The sequence below is a fragment of the Epinephelus lanceolatus genome, chromosome 5 (genome assembly GCF_041903045.1).
Source record: "Epinephelus lanceolatus isolate andai-2023 chromosome 5, ASM4190304v1, whole genome shotgun sequence".
In the NCBI taxonomy this organism is placed as follows: domain Eukaryota; kingdom Metazoa; phylum Chordata; class Actinopteri; order Perciformes; family Serranidae; genus Epinephelus; species Epinephelus lanceolatus.
The window spans coordinates 11,459,175-11,477,216 of NC_135738.1; the positions used below are offsets into that span (position 1 = coordinate 11,459,175).

General features: G+C 42.2%; 1 protein-coding gene across 4 annotated transcripts in view; it reads right to left on the reverse strand.

The window, feature by feature from the left end:
* peak1 (pseudopodium-enriched atypical kinase 1) overlaps window positions 1–18,042 on the reverse strand; it is a 156,396-nt gene that overhangs the window by 38,997 nt on the left and 99,357 nt on the right. For all 4 annotated transcript variants that reach the window (XM_078167711.1, XM_033634786.2, XM_033634788.2 and 1 more), the window contains one exon: window positions 1,372–4,880. In XM_078167711.1, the coding sequence (XP_078023837.1) occupies window positions 1,372–4,745 (3,374 nt within the window). In that variant the 5' untranslated portion in view covers window positions 4,746–4,880. The remainder of the gene's footprint in view (window positions 1–1,371; window positions 4,881–18,042) is intronic.

The following is an 18,042-nucleotide window of genomic DNA, read 5'->3' on the forward strand; positions in this document are numbered from 1 at the left end:
CACTAAAGCAGGCCTTTAAGACAAAGGCATGTTAAAGCGTAACAGCAATATTCAATCTTACTGCAGCTCAAAGTATCATACACCTTTTAAAAACCCCAGTTAGATTGTTTTCTGGTGAAGCAACTTCTTCTGTAAGGTTTATCGTTCTATAGGACTTCAAGAGCTGCATAAATGCATCCTGTCTGAGTGCCAAAATCCTACAGGTCGTATTTCTACTCCGGACACATGTGAGTACCTAGCAAATCATAGGGTGGTATTTTTTATTCTTAATAACTCTTACAAAGAGATATATCCACCTTAAAGGGATAGTTCAGATCTTTTGAAGTGTGGTTGTATAAGGTAGTTATCATAGTCAGTGTATTACCTACAATAGATGTCGGTCAGCACACCCCCAGTTTGAGGAAGCAGGCAGGAGTACCACTGAAGCCATGCTGTGAACATGGGTCAGCAGCAAAATCAATATCAATTTAATTGTTTGCTATATTTAGAATATTTTCACCACTTTACCATGCTGCACACAGCCCTTTTTCTGACAGGGAAGCAGTTAACAGCCTCTGTTCCCCATCTATGCTCTTGTCAAAGCTACCAGACCCCACTGATAAAAACAGTAATTTCCGCCAGTTAAAACAGCAGCTGCTGGTCTACCACTGCTTCAAGCAGTTAGTTTGTGTTATGGTGTGACTTTGGTGAATCCAAACCCTTTTAAATACAAAAGTCACAAAATAACACAGACAAACTGACTGATCAAGGCAGCAGTAGATCAGCAGCTCCTGTGTTTAGCAATGTTAAATTACTGTTTTTCTCAATGGAGTCTGGCTTTGATGGGAGTGATACAACAGCTTGAGTTCCCCAATGGAAATTGCTGTCTGGAGCCATGTGAAGCGGTGAAAATATTCTAAATATAGCATGCACTTAAACTAGTATTGATTTTTTAGGTGGCCAAAATACATTTTGTTGGTGATGTCTCCATAGCGGTACATTACATTAACACTTCTGCCAGTTTCTCCAAACTGGGGGCATGCTGACTAACACCTACAGTACATAATACATTAACTACTGATAAGTACTTCATACAACCCCAGTTCAAAAAATCTTAAGTACCCCTTTAACCATGTCAGTTCTTGGTTTGGGGAGCCCTCTGCAAAAGATATTTAGTTTAGCAGCTTCACGTTCTTTTTCTTTCTTTTTCTCATTATTCTGATGGAAATCTGAAACCACATTTATGACATACATTGCCTATTACCAACTGAGTAAAATTTTAAGCAGAGTCCTTACTATTTATTTCTACTGTTACAGGCTTTACCCTTGTCATGAGGTCATACATTAATATAGTGGCATCAGAGGAGTGAGTAAGAAATCTTGGATAAATACCTTAAATCCTTGCTGATGAGATCGCATCCTGTGGTGTTTGAGGGTGGTGTTCGCCCTGGGCTCAATGATCTGGGTTCTTTGCTCTCATCAGGAGTCAGTAGCACATTTTCTTTGCACTCCTCTACTCGTAGTTCTCCTTCTCCGTCCCCGGGGGTGTTGCCACTGTCTGGTTTGTAGGTGAAGATGATGGTTGGCTTCTGGTTGGGATCCTCTGGCTTTGCCTCGGTGAACCAGTGATGCTGTTGAACTGGTGGTGGTGGAAGCATGTGAATGACAGTTCCATCAAGCCCCACTATCTTGCCTTTCTCCTTCTCTCTCTCCGCCCGTTCTCTCTGCTCATCCTCGTCTTTCCGCCGACGGAAAAAGCTCTTAAACGAGATCCAGCGTTTGGGTTTGGAGCTTTCTGCTGAAATACGTCTCCCCTCTCCACCTGGACTTGCTTCACCTTCACTGGGTCGTACAGGAGAACTGGAGGCTGAGCTCTTGGTCCAGTTGCTAAAATGCCTCTGGAGGATGTTAGTAGCGTGGTAAGGGGAAGATGTAGATCTAGGAGGGGGGAAGGGGGCACTGGGCTCTGACCGGGGACTGGAGAGTGGGACAGCAGCAGAGGCACTCTGAGATTTAGACAAAACTTTGGAGGGTGTGTCCTTCTTGGGTTTGGAAAGACAGCCGTCAGTTGTGGAAAAAAGAGACTTGGGTCTGGTGAGGGTCTCCTTCATGGCATCAGGTGGGAGGGCATACAGTTCCTCAGAACTGAGAGTATTGGCTTGTACTGAGGGCGACTCTGGAGGAGACTGGGGAGGCTGGATGGAGGCCACAATCTGTAAGAGCACAGCACTGGCTTCCTCCCTGTGGCTTGCCTCTGTCCCAGAGGACAAGGCTAAGTCTGTATTATCATCTTTACTGCAAGTAGCGTCTCCACTTGTCTTGCAAGTGCGTGTAACAGCATTGGCAGTAGGGCTGGTTTTAGGTTGGTTTGCAGTAATGGCAGGGGAATTTGTCGATGTAGTGGGGGAGAGGGCCCCAGCAGTGGAGCTCATCACAGTGCTTGTCACAGTGCTAGAGTCTGTAGTGGTTCTAGGTTGTAAATTTGGTGCTTTTGACACTGCCTCAGGTGGAGCTTCAAAAGAGGCTCTCTCTGATGTGCCTCTACCAGAGACAGTTTTCTCAGTTGAGGAGGACTGGACACTCTCAGAGGATCCAATCTCTTCATAAGTATGACTGGCTACCCTATTGCCGACCCCTTTTGGCTGTGGCAGTTCTCCACTGAGTCCCAAGAAGCTCTTATACACAGCCAGGTTGTCGTATGCACTTGGATTGATAACAATAGGTACCTTAACAGCATTCTTGGAGCTGCGGGCATAGGCTGGCTCATCTCTGATAATAATGGGAAAAGGAGGCATACCTGCATTATTGAAACTGTTAAACTTTATCTCTGATAAGTTGGAGGATTTCACTGGTACAGTTCGGGAGGAAGACAGCCCGGCAATGGGAGAAGTGGGAGCTGACTTGTGGCTGCAGTGCTGAGTAGGGATAGAGGGGCTAGGATTACTCCCACCCCCTAGATCCACTTTAGGTATCTTTTGGCGAGGACTTGTGCTTGATGTCCACACTTCCTGGTAGCGTATGTTCCCTGATTTCTTTCGGGAGGTACTTGACAGAGCTACGGATGTGGGCGATGTTGGCATTACAGGAGAAGAAGGAGAAAGAGGGGAGGTTGGAGACAGGGGCTGACCTACAGGTGTGCTACAGAATGATGTAGGGCTGGAGGGCATTGAAAGGTTTTTGGGTTTTGGAATAGTAGCGTCTGGAGTCTGCTCATCTTTGTTGGCCATGGATGCTGACACATCCACCACAGTGTAAGGCTTACAGATGAGCGATTTTTCCAGATTTACTACACGGTATGGTTTAGCTTGCTCCTCTGTGGGACTAAAACTGATAGTGACTGGTTGACCAGGAAGGGCTTGGGGCATTGGCAAACCTTCTCTGCCGTCCTGGTCTTCTAATCTAATAGCCAGAACAGCCTTGTGTGTTTCAGTCACCTTAAGTGGACTCAGTGCTCTGTGGACAGGCTCCTTTTTTGTGGGAGAAGTGCAGGGGATTGGTGTCTTAGTAGATGTGGGAGAATGCAAGCCATTTCGAAGAGCACAGGGGGCACTGCTCCCACTGCTGGATGTTGTTCGAGAATCTTCTGGAAGTGATGACGATGATTCTGGAGAAGTGGTAGACTCTGAATTTGATAGGAATCCGCTGCCTTGCATGTCATGGGGTCCATAGTGAAGCAGAGCTCCATTGGAGTCTACGGAGGGGTATCCGTTCAAGATCTCATCATAGCTATCGTCATAGTCAACCGCACAAATCCGCTGTAGTGAGCGATTGCGAAGTGGCACAGTGTTCCACTTTTTCCCTGCAGCAAAGGGCACTGGAGACAATGTGGCAGCACGGAAATTTGCAAATCTTGGTTGGCCTCGCATACGGATCTCCATGGCTAGTAACTCTTCATCACTTTCATCCCAGCTCTCATGTTCATCATCATCTCTTTCAGTGTCTTCCTCATCATCATCCTCTTCTTCTTCATCTTCACTGGAAAACTCTGGGTAGCAAAAGCGACCTCCCTCTGTGCTGATTATCTCGGAGCTATCGCTAAGGGATACCCGTTTTTGACCAGTGCCACCACCACAACTACTGCTGCCCCCCATGGCCAGACAGCTTGAGGCCGGAAGGCCTCTTTCCAAGGACCGCTGGTATGAACTACTGATTCGTCCCCAAAACAGGTCCTTGGAACCAGAAAGAGGAGTGGGGCTAGGGCCGGGGCCAGGGCCTAACCCAGCAATCTCCTTCAGGACATCTGCCAGTCCACTGTTGTTGTTATTTCCACTAGGGGTCCTTGGGCTAAGTGGTCCATAACCCTCAATCTCCTCACTGCCATCTTCTCCTTCATTGTTGTTGCTGGGTCCACCAGGCCTCTTACGGTTTAGTCCGTTGCGATTCCAAACTGTGAAGGCTGATGTTTTGCCCTGTTCTAACACATTTGGTGGTCGTTGTAGGTTGCCGTCTGAATCCAGTCCTGCAGAGGAGCAGGGCAGCATCATAGTGGGCTTAACAGCAATGGTTGGCTTCTTAGCCACTGGTGGACGGAAGTGTCCTGAGCGGGCAGACCCACTACCAGCCCTCTGGGAGCTGATGGTAAGGTTAGTGTTGGCTCTGGCGCCAGCAGGGGGTGGATTCTGTTGCTGACTTGTTGGAGGCCTCTGCTCAGACGGAGGCTTCCCTCCACCACTCTGAGCCAGACAGTGCAGACTTTTAGGTTTAAAGCAGTTCTTGCACTCGCCTGGCTTCCACACGTGTTCAGTGAAGGTGCTGCAGGCGGACATGACTGCTGATCCAGTGAGGCAGGCTGCTGGGTCAGTGGACAGGAAACCCCTCCATGAAGCAACGGGCTACAGGGACTGACTGTAGTACGAGTATGATGAACAATATTCAAGTCTCCACTGTGAGGGGTACTGGACCTGAAAAAGAGAATAAGACAGAAAGGTGTAATTAAAATTTTAATTAATTGTTCATTTAATTCAAAACATTCATTTGAATTACATGAGACACATTCTTCACTTCAACAAACTGCATAGAGCAGTTAGACACTTAGTTAATTACAAAGTTTTGGCAAACAAGGAAAAATGAATTCCATCAAACAATTTAACTTATCAAACTGAGAGCTGAACTGAAGCACAGAGGATGCATACATAGATACATGCAGAAAGAGGGAAACAGATAAATATGATGTGTGAGAGGAAAATAATTTGAAAAGCAGTGCGACACTGTCTCCATTAGATGGCAAACTTTCTCTACGTAGCAGCCAGTCTTTCCTATGGGGCAGTCATCCGTCTCCTCCTAACCCTCAACTGGACCGTTAAGACTTGAAGAGCAGAGGGGCAGAAGTGAAGAGGATTAAGAGAGCTTATTTCTGAATTGGTGTCCTGTGTTGTTGTTGGCTGTTTCAGCCAGGCTTAGGTGAGATAAAGGTACTGATACTATTCACTGAATCAAAACCTCAATGTCCTAAATCCTATGAACTACATCAGTTATATGGAAAATGGAAATCAAAAGCACTTCAGCTGAGTTTAGATGCAATCAAGTCTGACAAATAGCACAGAGGAAGAGTTTCCCAGTTTACAGAAATCTGAAAGTAGAACAACAGTAACGCATTGTTTTGAAGTTTGGGCTTTGTATTCCAACAAACTAGACTTGAAACTGAGCAAGTGGAAGACGTGTTTGTGGGTGCTTTCATCCGTACTGAGTAAAGACTGTAGGACAAGTAGCTTGCAAGCAGCTGTAGTACAACTCAGTGAGGCAATCATCCTGAGCATTCAGGCAATGCAAGGAGCTTTAGGTGGGGCAGTGGATTGTCCTTTACTGTCAGTCACCTGACTTTTGACTGAAGATTGAAAGAGGACTTCAGGTACTGAATACGAATTATTTGCAACCAAATATGATTATGCCAAAAAGAATTTGGTCTTCTGAAACTGGGGATCTATATAAATAGCTACAATTTCTACAACCTAGAATCTTAAGCTGGCACAGTCGTTCTTTAATTTCAAATCTAAAATGCATGAGCATGTTGCACAACAACAGATAAACAAAAATGTCACTTTTCTTTTACTAAAACCACTTGTATTGCAAAGAGTTTGTTTCCTAGTTCAGAGCAGAGCTTCAATAACTTATATTAGAAAGTTAAATCTATAGCTGCACACACTATTTTTACTATGAGTTAGGTGATTGTTTGCTTATTATTTTATAAGCTATTTCACATGTCATCTACGCACATACACTGGGCGATTGCTGGTCCAATCCTTGTATAGGCATTTTTTTAATCTGTTTTCTTAAATATTACTATTTAGAAATCTTCTAATTTATAATGTTTATTCTGTGATTTTTTTTTTTACTCTAAAATGTATGCTGTTTCATATGCTGTCTGTCTGATCTGTTGTGATTTTTGAGCTCTTGCACCCCAATTTCAATGTGGCTCCAACTGCAAATGCTAAATAAAATTGACCTTGACTACGTATAGACAATAATCTGTCAGTAATCAAAATTGAAATATATTTACATATATATCAAAAATGGTTTTAAATGCCAACTTGGTCATTTCTGTGTTGTCTCACTTGTTTAATGAGTAAACCAACATATGTACAAAAGAATAGGTTTAAAAATTCACACCATTCAGTCTTTGTAAGATAACAAAGACTGACATTTAAAAACTTGGGAACAAGCATGGTCTCAGATTATCAGCACCGCCACATACATATCAGACACATCCTGTTTTCTCGGCCCGCCAGGCCACACTCTGTGGCATCAGGAAGCCACATCCTTTTATTTTTTTAATTACACAGTGTAAAAAAGCACCCCATTTAACATCCTTTCAAACCTACCACACAGACCAGAACACTTTTGATAAAATTTGTGGGTGCAACAGTCATGTGCTGTTCAATCAACATCTCTTGAATACCACATTAACATCAAACCCATGGATTATAAGTGGCGTGTTGCTCAAATGTGCAATTAAAATCAAGCTGTTTCATAAAAGCCTGTTTAAGATCACACAGGAATCTGTACGTTACATAAGATGGTACAGTTGTCACTTTATTTCTACAACTTAAGCCTGCTTTGGGCAGATTCTCCAAGGACAGTATTAGGTTTGTTAGACAAAAGGCACCACCATAAGGGTAAGACAAAGCACAAAGAAAACCTTGAGAGTAGATGGGATGAAAGTGAGAACTGAAAAAATGCAAATCAAAAAAGGATTGAAATCTATGGTATATAGGAATAAAACACAGATTTAATTATTTTGAAATGACCCCCTTCACTTTCAAGTGCATAAAGATTAACAGCTGAGTTTAGTCTGAACCCCCCCCCCCCCCCCCCCCCCCAAAAAAAAAACTACACAATCAGCCCCCCTTCACTCCTTGGTCCAGAAGCAGAAGCCCTGAAGGAAATGCTAAGTTAGCCTTTACCTAACTATGAAGTTCATTCATTCATTTTCCATAACAACTTATCCTGGTACAGGGTCGCGGCAGGGCTGACGCATAGAGACACACAACCATCCACACTCACATTCACACCTACAGGCAATTTAGAGCCACAACCTAACCGCCATGTCTTTGGACTGTGGGGGGAAGCCAGGGTACCCAGAACATCTTTATGCACAATGAACAAAGTAAATAAATTAAGTGGAATATTGCCATGTTTCCTGATACGTATCCACTTCAATGTTGTGTTGCAGCAGGATTCATATAACTGTCGGTTTGTCTTATACTGCTGGTGGCCGTGGTTTGTAGGGGGCGTGTCATGTAGGCATGTAGCTGCAGCTATACATGTCTCTCGACACTTCTGTGAGTTTAATGCCTGCTTAGTCACACCTAACCAATGCAGTTAATCTAGGTAACTGGAGCTTTTTCCCAGTGCAGTCAAAAAATGATTAAAATGCACAGCTGACATTTAAAACCATGACTATATTTTGGCTTCTATATTTTGTGGATACAAGGCTTTCAGATTAAACATTAAAACTTAGTGGTTAATGATTCTCACTGAGGTCAGACCACATAATTAGATTTAAAGTTTGAGATTTTAGTGATCTATTGTACCAATCAAAAAAAGTCAGGACAAAAGAAACAAGGAAAGTGCCTGGAGAGATGTCACAGCTCTGCATTTGCTCGACTGTGCTCCTGGCTGCCATCAGAAATAGTTTAGAGCTTTTTCCCTCAGCCAGCAAAACCTGATTAAGTGATATTTGCTAAAGCAATATTCTATCTATTGGCTGGGGTGAGATAGCCCATTCAGCCGTGTTTGACATGTAAGGGCTGCTAAAGGATTATTAAACAGTGCTCGGACTGAAAACAGAACTGAATATGGTGTACTTCTAAGAAGATAAGTGCTTCCGTAATGACTTTGTTGGGGAAACAATGTTCAGAGACGTTTCTTTCAGGTAACAAAACACTGCGTTTATGTACCAAACAGGCTTCACTGGATGGCAGGCGTAAAAAGTTTAAGAAAGATTGTGATTTCTGTTGAACATTTATTAAAAAAAAAAAAAGGTAATAAAAATAATGCTGTAGTCACTACAATTGGATATTATATTGCAAGATTGCCTATTTTAGCCAAAAAACAAAACAAAAACGAAAATACATTGTCAGTGAAGTTTCTGGGGCCAGCATCAAGTGGCCGGTCAAGGAACTGCAGTTTTTGACACTTAGTGTCTGCTCATTTTTTAGCCCCTGAGGTTGGTGCTTGATTTAAACATAATTTCTAGGAAACAGGGCTCCACAGACAGTATGAGTAATCTAAGATAGAGGACCTTTTCGGATGATAATGAATCAAAATAAACAAATAATGGCCACACAAACATTGCACCATGACTTCTAGAGGAGTGTCACATACAATAAAAGATGGGTTCAATATGCTAATAAACACTGGCCCTCCATCTCTTCATTTCCGCTATAATTTAAGCAGCAGAGTGTGTGATGATTCTGTCCTTTTATGGGTGACCCAAACCTTCATTTCATCAAATAAAGCCAGGACTGTAATTCACTGCAGGGCTGATACCGACGGGGGCAGGTAAATCAGTCATCTCATCTATATAACAAGGTCATGGGTGTCAGATCCTGTACGGAAGGATGTTACCATGACAACACCCTGGACCTGCCCAGGACCAGACACAATGAAGCAGGAACTCTTGAGTCAAACTTTGCTGACCGAGCCATGATGGGCGGGGGGGAAGATTTATCCTGTTACACCAAACAGGTCGCATCCTCACAGGAAACAAAGACTGTAATTCAAACATCATTATTCCAAGACTGTCGGTGATGTGACGCGTAAGCACTGTGTGCAGACTTCCAATTTTTTCATGGGCAACCAAAAGTACAGCCAAAGGAAAATTAATTACAGAGTCCAATAAGTCTTGGTATATGTATGTTGCTCGCAAAGTGGAACAAAAGCAGAATTTTGCTCATTTACAGCATCCAAAATCGTCTACATCGTTTTACATTCCAGATGTCTGTCCTCCTTGAAACACAGCGGGACAAATTTAAGACTTTGTTTTGCACAGCTGTAATGCAGCTGTTGCACAAAAATGTTTCATGAGAAACAATAAAGGAAAGCAGATGAATAAAACAATGGTATTAACACGGATATTTTAATAATTCTTTGCACATTTGGAAAAAGCTGAATTGATTTTGTGACATCTGCACCAGACAGACTTTCTTTGTAATCACATTATTTCTTCCCTGACAGACAGCGGAGGGGGCGGCCAAGGGAAGAGTTCTCTTTTGAAATCAAGATAAAGCCTCCTTATTGTGTTTACTTTCTTCAAAGCAGCTAGATGGAATTATGAAAAGCAGCTCCCAGGCCGCATTCTAATAAGATAATTCAGTTTTTCATGCCTTTGTTGTTTCTGATCACGCTTCCAAGAATCAAGAAATATCCAATATATGTCACACACACTTTTCCACCGACAGAAACCCCCAGTGGTGGATGTGACAGCATATTTTACTTTTCCCTCAGCCACCATTGAAATTCCGATGTTGTTTTAATTTTTCTCCTTCCCTCCGCAGTGGGGGCTGAAATGACACTCCCTCGACCAGCCAGCAAAATGTACTTATATTTTAGTTTCTCATTAAGCTGAAGGCAAATAGTAGTGCCATGTTGTTACTGACAAGACCCCACAACATTTAATCTGCAATGACAGTTATGCCTCGGGGACACCAACAATCCCATCTGCCCGACGATCCTTTCCGAAATCATGCAGTCCAGTATTTTTAGTCCACACTGCTCGCAGTGTGGGGCACATCATTAAAATATGATATCTCCAGACACATAGGGAAAGAGGGAGGAACCTCTCTGAAAGAAGCGGCCCCTCTTGCTTATGTAATCTATGATTCTATTGGTGGTTATAATCATTGCAATATAAGTGTTCCCACTCATGGCCATCAGTCAAATAATGGTCTGCTATTTTTGTGTTCCTTTTATTATGTAACAGATATTACGCAACACAATAGAAATATGATGAATTACAATGCAGCGTATCCGTTTCACTACAAAACCCTCCACAACACAACACGTTTTCAGCACCACAGTGGGGGGATGTGTTGCATAAACTGTGCCATCAGGCACACACGTTCGCACAATATTATAGGGATTTTTTTTTGTTCTCCTTGGGTGGGATAATACTGACAGCGTGTTATTGATCCAGGCTTTGCATGTGTCCACAGTGTGACTCTGCAACATATTTGATTGGAGAGATGTGAGGCGGCACTAAGACGCAGGCAATTATTGGAAAACAGGGTGCAGTTGTACATATTTTCTTTACGCTGCTTCCTTTCCTCCAGCTTTCCCTGACAACACTGTCAAACTTTCAGTGAAACCTATTAAATGAAGAGTTATAGCTAAGCACCTCTAATACTGGACACAAAAATTGATTTTAAATTGCATATTATTTCTTAAAAGGTACAGAACACATGCAGGCTCTAATTTGTCGACACTGGTGACACATTTCCATTGATGTCTGCTAAGTTATTCTCCTCAGTCTTGTTTTTGTTTATCACTGACTTGCCTGTCATGCATATTTGATGAGGCCGAGGCATTAGTGTCGATAATTTAAACGGATCCCTTATGTAAAAAGACTGATGACTGTCTGAGGTAAAGCAACGCCTGCTCTCCATCAAAGGATATAATTGTATTCTGTAAAATGAGATTTATTTGTGCTCAGAAAGATGAAAAGTACAAAACATAAAGCAGAGAAAAACAAATGTGCAATACAGGATTCCCATATATTTCATATGTCCTCTACCAAAAGTTGTAGCAAGATTGGTTTTTAAGTGCACATCCTTCCAATTATAGTGTTTACATGCTATTAATCAAAGTATTAATGAGGGAAATCTGGTTAATAAGGACATAGAACTTTAAATTCATCATCATTTTTGTGAAAAGCAACTAAATATTTCATTGGGAATTTAAACTGGCAGATTGAAGTTGGAGTGAGGAGCAGAGGTACCAGTCGCAGGCATGGAGCCTGTGGATCGGCACAGTGTGTGTGTGTGTGTGTGTGTGTGTGTGTGTGGGAACGAGCCAATCATAAGAATAGCTAAAGGCTAGTTTACTTGTTCACTCTGCATAATGCTGCGTCCCCCTGTGCCCCAGTTATTCTATTTTGTAAATGGTCAATTAAACGTATCAGGATACTGTTCTCGTCTTTGCAGATTACACTGTCCGAAACCATCTGGCACCACACGTTATAGCCCCTATTCATACGACTGTTATCTGTCTTTTGGGGACCAGAAGATTTCCTGCCAGTTCCAGTGAAGATCAGAGACACACTGATGATCAATTTCAGGTTTAGTTCCAGTGCACGTAGAAATTATTTTTGGATAATTCTGGAGAAAAAATATTTTTTAAAAATCAGCAATGTGTTCCCAAAAATAAACAATCACCACATCTTGCATACAAGTGCTTCCTGATGGTTGAATGTAATGAATGAGTGAGTTTAAATGACATGAATAACCCAGTTATGAGTATCCATTCACGTGTTTGAGCATGTTAAAACCATATCCTGTTTTCAGAAAGTGGTATACGACCTCATCCCACTTATGAGAAACCTGATTATGCTATCTAAAGTTCTTTGAAAGAAACCTAGATAATGTCTCATGTATACACATTAACCCTGCTATTAAGAGCTGCCAACTATCTGTGCAGGCGCAGCGTCAGCCAAGGGACACAACAGAAATAAATATAATTGCGGCAGTGAAAGTGTCTCACTTTTGGAGAGATGAAGAAAAAGTTTTGTCTGCGTAGCTTCATCCACTGCTTCCCAGTCCTATGTAGTGGTAATGACAGTGACAGACTGGCACTGGTCAAAGTGGAGGACAGTGTTGTAAGAAAAGTGTGGCTGCTTACTGGCATAACGTTAGATGTGTACGGAGAGTGTGTGTGGTTGAGACAAAGAAAGAAAGAAACAGATGGAGGTCTGCACTCTTGGCAATCAGAAATATAATATCACAGCACCTGCACAGATACACTGGAGTCATCAGTGGCCAGGTTACTATTAGGCTATGTATCATGTTAAAATGGAATATATATAACCACACAGCTTCATATTTCAGTATTTAAAACTTGTCTGAAAACACACTGGATGATAGAAAGATAAACATCTAAAGGAAAATTACAAACATTGATATTCCTAAAGGGATGGGGACAACTAAGACTTGGGGAAGGATGGGGATAGAACAATGATGAAGAATTATTTATCATATATTCATATGAATGTTTCCTTTCATTACTTGTGCAATCATTAAAACTACTGATATTGTCATTTACTAACCTAAACCTTTATACTGTTACTTGTTTTAGCCCACTCACCTACCTCCATACATATTCCGATTTAATGCACATTTGTGTGAACGTGTGGGTTTGTGTACGTGTCAGCATGTGTTTACCTGTTTGATGTATTACATCATCTGTGGAGATGTGTGTGGGTGTGTATATGTACTGTATATGTGTATGTGTCATGGTACTTGTTTGGGGGATTAGATAACATGCTAATAGTGACTCTGATGTGGTGGCCAGAGGGAGGTTAGCCATGACTTTGCGACCCCCAGGTATGTATATCTGCACCGTGCTGTGTGTTGCTGTACGTGGTGTATGTTATTTGTCTTAATAATAATAAAAAACGAATGATTTGTGTTTTTGCCCCTCACCATTTAAATTCTTACCCACTGAATCTTAAAATCTAAGTCTCACTTAACATATGAAATGAACAGACGAGGAAAACTTAATTAAGTGGCACTTACTTCACACTACCCAAGATTTAGAGTGGAGGAATTATACGAGTGATCACCTGGGAGACTTTGGTCGTCTATTGCCAGACATGACGACCAAATGTGTTTGATTTGCAGATGATAGCACTAACAGCCAGCAAAAAAACAGAACATATGTTCCAAATCTGAATTGTTCTGCACAGCAATAGAAAGCAGGTGCTGGTCATAGCAACAAGAGAATTAATCGATAATGAAAAAGCGCACATCAAAATGATATCATAAATATAAATAAATGAATTTAAAGCTGGTTCAGAGTTTTATAGGTGTGCGGCAAGCCCCTCTTTTGTGTCTATGTGCATATACATATAGCTGTCACGTGCCGTGTCTTTGCTTTAGGAGGGATCTCATTCCCATTGGTGTGTCAAAAGGTCACCTGCAGCATGAGTGAGAGGAGCAATAATTAGGTTTTAACATTCAGCACACATGCACAGTGCAGCTCTAAATACAAGGCCTACACTGGGGATTGACTGCTCGTGCTGAAGTGTGTATGTGTGTGGACTTTTCCATGAGAAAGCCAGAGGTTTTTTCCTTCAAAAATTATTTGATTGACCTAAGATACATTTGGAGGAAATCATGCGCCTGTGTATTTTTGATCCAAATAGCATTGAACAATCCTCAGACAGTGTCTGTGTGTAGCTGCTGACAGAAAGTGCACATTGACATGCACACAAACACTTCTTTCTGGAGTGTGTGGCTGTAAAAGGTGAAAGGTCGGGTTACAGATGCCTCATTGCAGAGGCTGCACTCATTATCCCAGTTGTTAACCTCAGCTGCCCCCGAGTCTGTCCTGCTGTCTCCTTCTCCACCCATGCTCAGCTATTTCTCTCCATTTACTCAGGCTCTTCCTTCTCATCTCTGCGTCTTCCTTCTTTATTCTGCTTCTTTCAAAGTTTTTCTTTGCTGTTTGTCTTTTCCCCTCTGGCTCAAAATTTCCCACTCTATTCTCTCTCCATCTCTTTTTTCCCTACCCACTCACTTTTTATTCAGGCTGTTACTCTTCAGGCTTTTTCTCACTTTTGCTCTCTCCTCTGAGATATGTTAATCTGCCTCCCTTCTGTGTGTCTTTGCCTCAAACAGTGCTTCAGCAAATGACTGCCAGACTTAAATTTTGCAAATCACCACCACAAAAACCCTAAACTTGAAAGTGACTGCACACAAACAACCAATTAAACCCTGTTACCAAGTCCAGACCAAGAAATGCACATACTCTGATAAATTTCACTGCACTATTCAGACACCAAACTTAAATATTGTACACACCAAAAAAGCCTGGAGTCAAATCAATTTCCTGATGTGTAGCTTTTTTATGTGATACCATCCCCTGTAGGCTCTGGGAGACAGTGGATAAAATAGCAAATATAGTAAATAACAACTATATCTTGCTTAGATAATAAATAGGAGTAAGAACACAGCCACGTTCTTGTCCACAAGGACACCTGCTACTTCTGTACCAAAGAGGCCATGATTAATTTTTCTCACATAAATCTGACCACACTTTAAAAACAAACACAAATGTATAAAATACAAAAAAATTCTGTTAACCATTTATTTGTCTGCATATCCACCCAGTACGCCTTGTTGCTGCTTGCCTGTGGTGACATAACATGATTTGATCCTCGGCTGCTCCTGTCCACATGTCACAGTGTCTTTGAGCAACACGCTGAACCCCAAATTGCTCCTGATGGTTAGGCCAGCACTTTAATGGGTAGCCTGCTGCCACTCGTGTGTGTGTGTGTGTGTGTGTGTGTGTGTGTGTGTTAATGTGTGAATGAGGGGAACATCTTTAAGTGCTCTGTATAAAAGCGCTATATTAATGCATTGCAGTCCATCCATAAATTGTAATGATTTTTGGAACAGTTCCCACTGCCACCTTTGCTCAGATTTGCAGTTGATACACACACACACACCACACACCCCCTCGTACCCCACACACCAGCGTGTTAATAAGCAGACTTTTCTCAGTGGAGATTTGCCAGTTTTGAAAAATGTTTACTTGTGGTTTAATTATGGCTACATCAGTTATCATTTTCATTATCAACTCATCTGTCAAACTTTCTGTATAAATTACTTGATAATTTTGCAGACAAAAAGTCAGAAAATGTGTAAAAAGCCTATCATATCTGAGCCAACTGTGACATATTCAGATTTCCTGTTGGATATGGTAAACAGTCTAATATGGAGAGACATTAAATATATGTCATACATGGAAAAAAAACAGATAAATAAAGAAGCCCCGCCCCTTTGTGATGGTCCCACCAACTGTTGGAGCTAGCATGGAGCCCAAACTTTTAACAATTCAGAGTCAATTAACCTGCATGTCTTTGGACTGTGGGAGGAAGCCGGGGTACCCACAGAAAACCCACGCTGACCCAGGGAGAACATGCAAACTCCACACAGAGGGGCTCCCCCACCCTGGAGTTCGAACCTGGAGCCCTCTTGCTGTGAGGCGACAATGCTAACCACTGCAGCCCACATACACCACCATAACAACACCTGCAGCCACATATTGATTTTATACTACCATTTATTAGGAGCTATCTTGGAATATATATACTGCACCACGCTCTCGGGGCACAAAGCATATTGGCACAGATGGTGCAGCCGAACGCCAGGTCCAGTAAACGTAAGTAAAATAACCATTCATTGCACTGAGTCTAAAAGTTTGCTTTCACTTGTCTCTGCAGCAGCACCTCCTCATATCCGTCGATCTAGTCTGATAAGCTCTGATCGCATTGACTGGTCAGTTAACCACCTCACAACTTTAAGTGCACAAATTGCTGCTGAGAAAAAAAAGAACTCATTAAGACTTCCGCCTGCACTACATTCATAGACCTGCAACAACCTCTGAATTTAGAGAGGGGACAAAGCGTTACTAAGGGAGACAAAGGCAGGATTAATGGGGATTGAACTATTGTAGCAGCTGCTGCCACACAGAGACTCTATCTCTACGGGAAACACTGCATTTAATCACCTTTTATTCAAAGATTTAATTACTTCATATATAAACATCTTCAGCTGGTTATTCCTCTCTTTTGTCCACCCAAGAAGTTTTTTGATCTGTGTTTTCAGGGGAAGTGAGTGTTACCATCTGTGCTGTCAGAGATTGTGATTTGTGGGTAAGCCACAGGAAGATATAAAGAAATCTCACAGCTGTACGAAGACAACCGAGGCGGCTGGCGTGCTGAGCGTGCACAACACAAAACGCACACGCAGATTCATTCCTACATGCATGAGTCAATCCCATATTCTCTCTAATATGCTGAAAATCCAGCGGTGCCACTTGTGGCTTTCTCTCGATGACAAAAATCTGAAAACAACAACCCAGTCGCACAGATGACAAACACCACACAAACCAACAAAGCACTGCCTCATTAAAAACAAAGGGAGTCAAATATGACGGGGAGTTCCAGAGCCGGTCTCTGTTGGCTTTAACGCACTTGCTGGCGCAGAGTTAGCCGTTCGGATGAAATGCAGCGTTGGCCCTCGATCTGTGACCATCTGCTCCTGATCTGATAGCAGCAAACACTGTCTGGTTTGGTGCCAGGCGAGATATCACACAACACCTGCTGCTTGGTGCCACTACCACCAAGACACAAGCCCCATGGGACTGCCAAGTGAGACCCAGAGTCGTACCAGGATAAGAATAACTTCTGAGGAGCGAGTGGTGGGAGAGAACTTTATTTACTGAAAGCAACCCTGGTGAGACTTATGCATAAAACATTTCCCTCTGTGTGTGACTAAAAATGAAGAAATAGTTCAAGAAATCAGTTTAGCATGCACTGAACCAGCGCTGATCTTAGCAATAAGGTGAATGCAATCACTTTGCAATAGGAGAACAGATGAGAAAGACGACCTCTCAGTGTGAGTCCTCTTCTCCATTTAAACCCAACAGTCACACAGAAAAGAGAAATATGAAGGTGTATCTTCAAGAATCATTTTTTCCAATATGGTCTTTTGACTGCATCCCTGCACAATTTCGCTGGGTTCAAATACGTGTGCTTATTGGAAACTTCAGAATGGTTTTAACATGACTCAGCAGACAAGCCGTAGGACTTCAACTTTCTCTTATAAAATCAGTTTCTCCTTGAATACATGACAAATAATACATGTTTTTAAAAAGAAAAGGCAGCAACGGGTGTCTCACTTTGTTACAAATAACTTATACAAAGGGAGGTTTTTGAATAAGAAAAGCCTAATTTTTAACTCCCACAACTACACCATCCTTTCATCTTTTCCATTCATCCTACATACCTGAGGCCTCCCTCATCACCTCCCCCATCAGTTATAGCTCAGTGAACTGACATGCCAGAGTACGACTCACTCTGAGGGAGATAAAGCATTTGGGACCTGTCAGAGACAGATTGTGAGAATGTCATTGCGCATTTAGCAACCAGCACTTTTCAGCCGGAAAATAGTACCACCACGCCAACCTCATCTCTACCCCCATTTCTACCTGGTTTGACTGATCCCGACTCAGGCAGACTGGTGTCTGGCTGTTTGACTGGCTCGATGGAGGGAAGGGGAATCGATAATGGGGTCTCTAGGTGTGTGTCAGTGTGTGCTGGTGTGTGTGAGTGGTGGGAACATGTGACTGCCAGAGACAGGGTGAGAGACTGCATGCAAACGGTGTCTAAATGTGAGCTTGTAAGTAGGCGAGACAATAAGAGGAATATAACTTGTTTGCATGTTTAAATGTTAATTTGAGCCCACTTCACAAAATCAAAAAATGTATGTCAAATGTAATTCTTTTTAATTTTGGAAGCTTCTATTGAGGTTTTCAATTAAAGCTTTGAATGTCTGTCACCATATT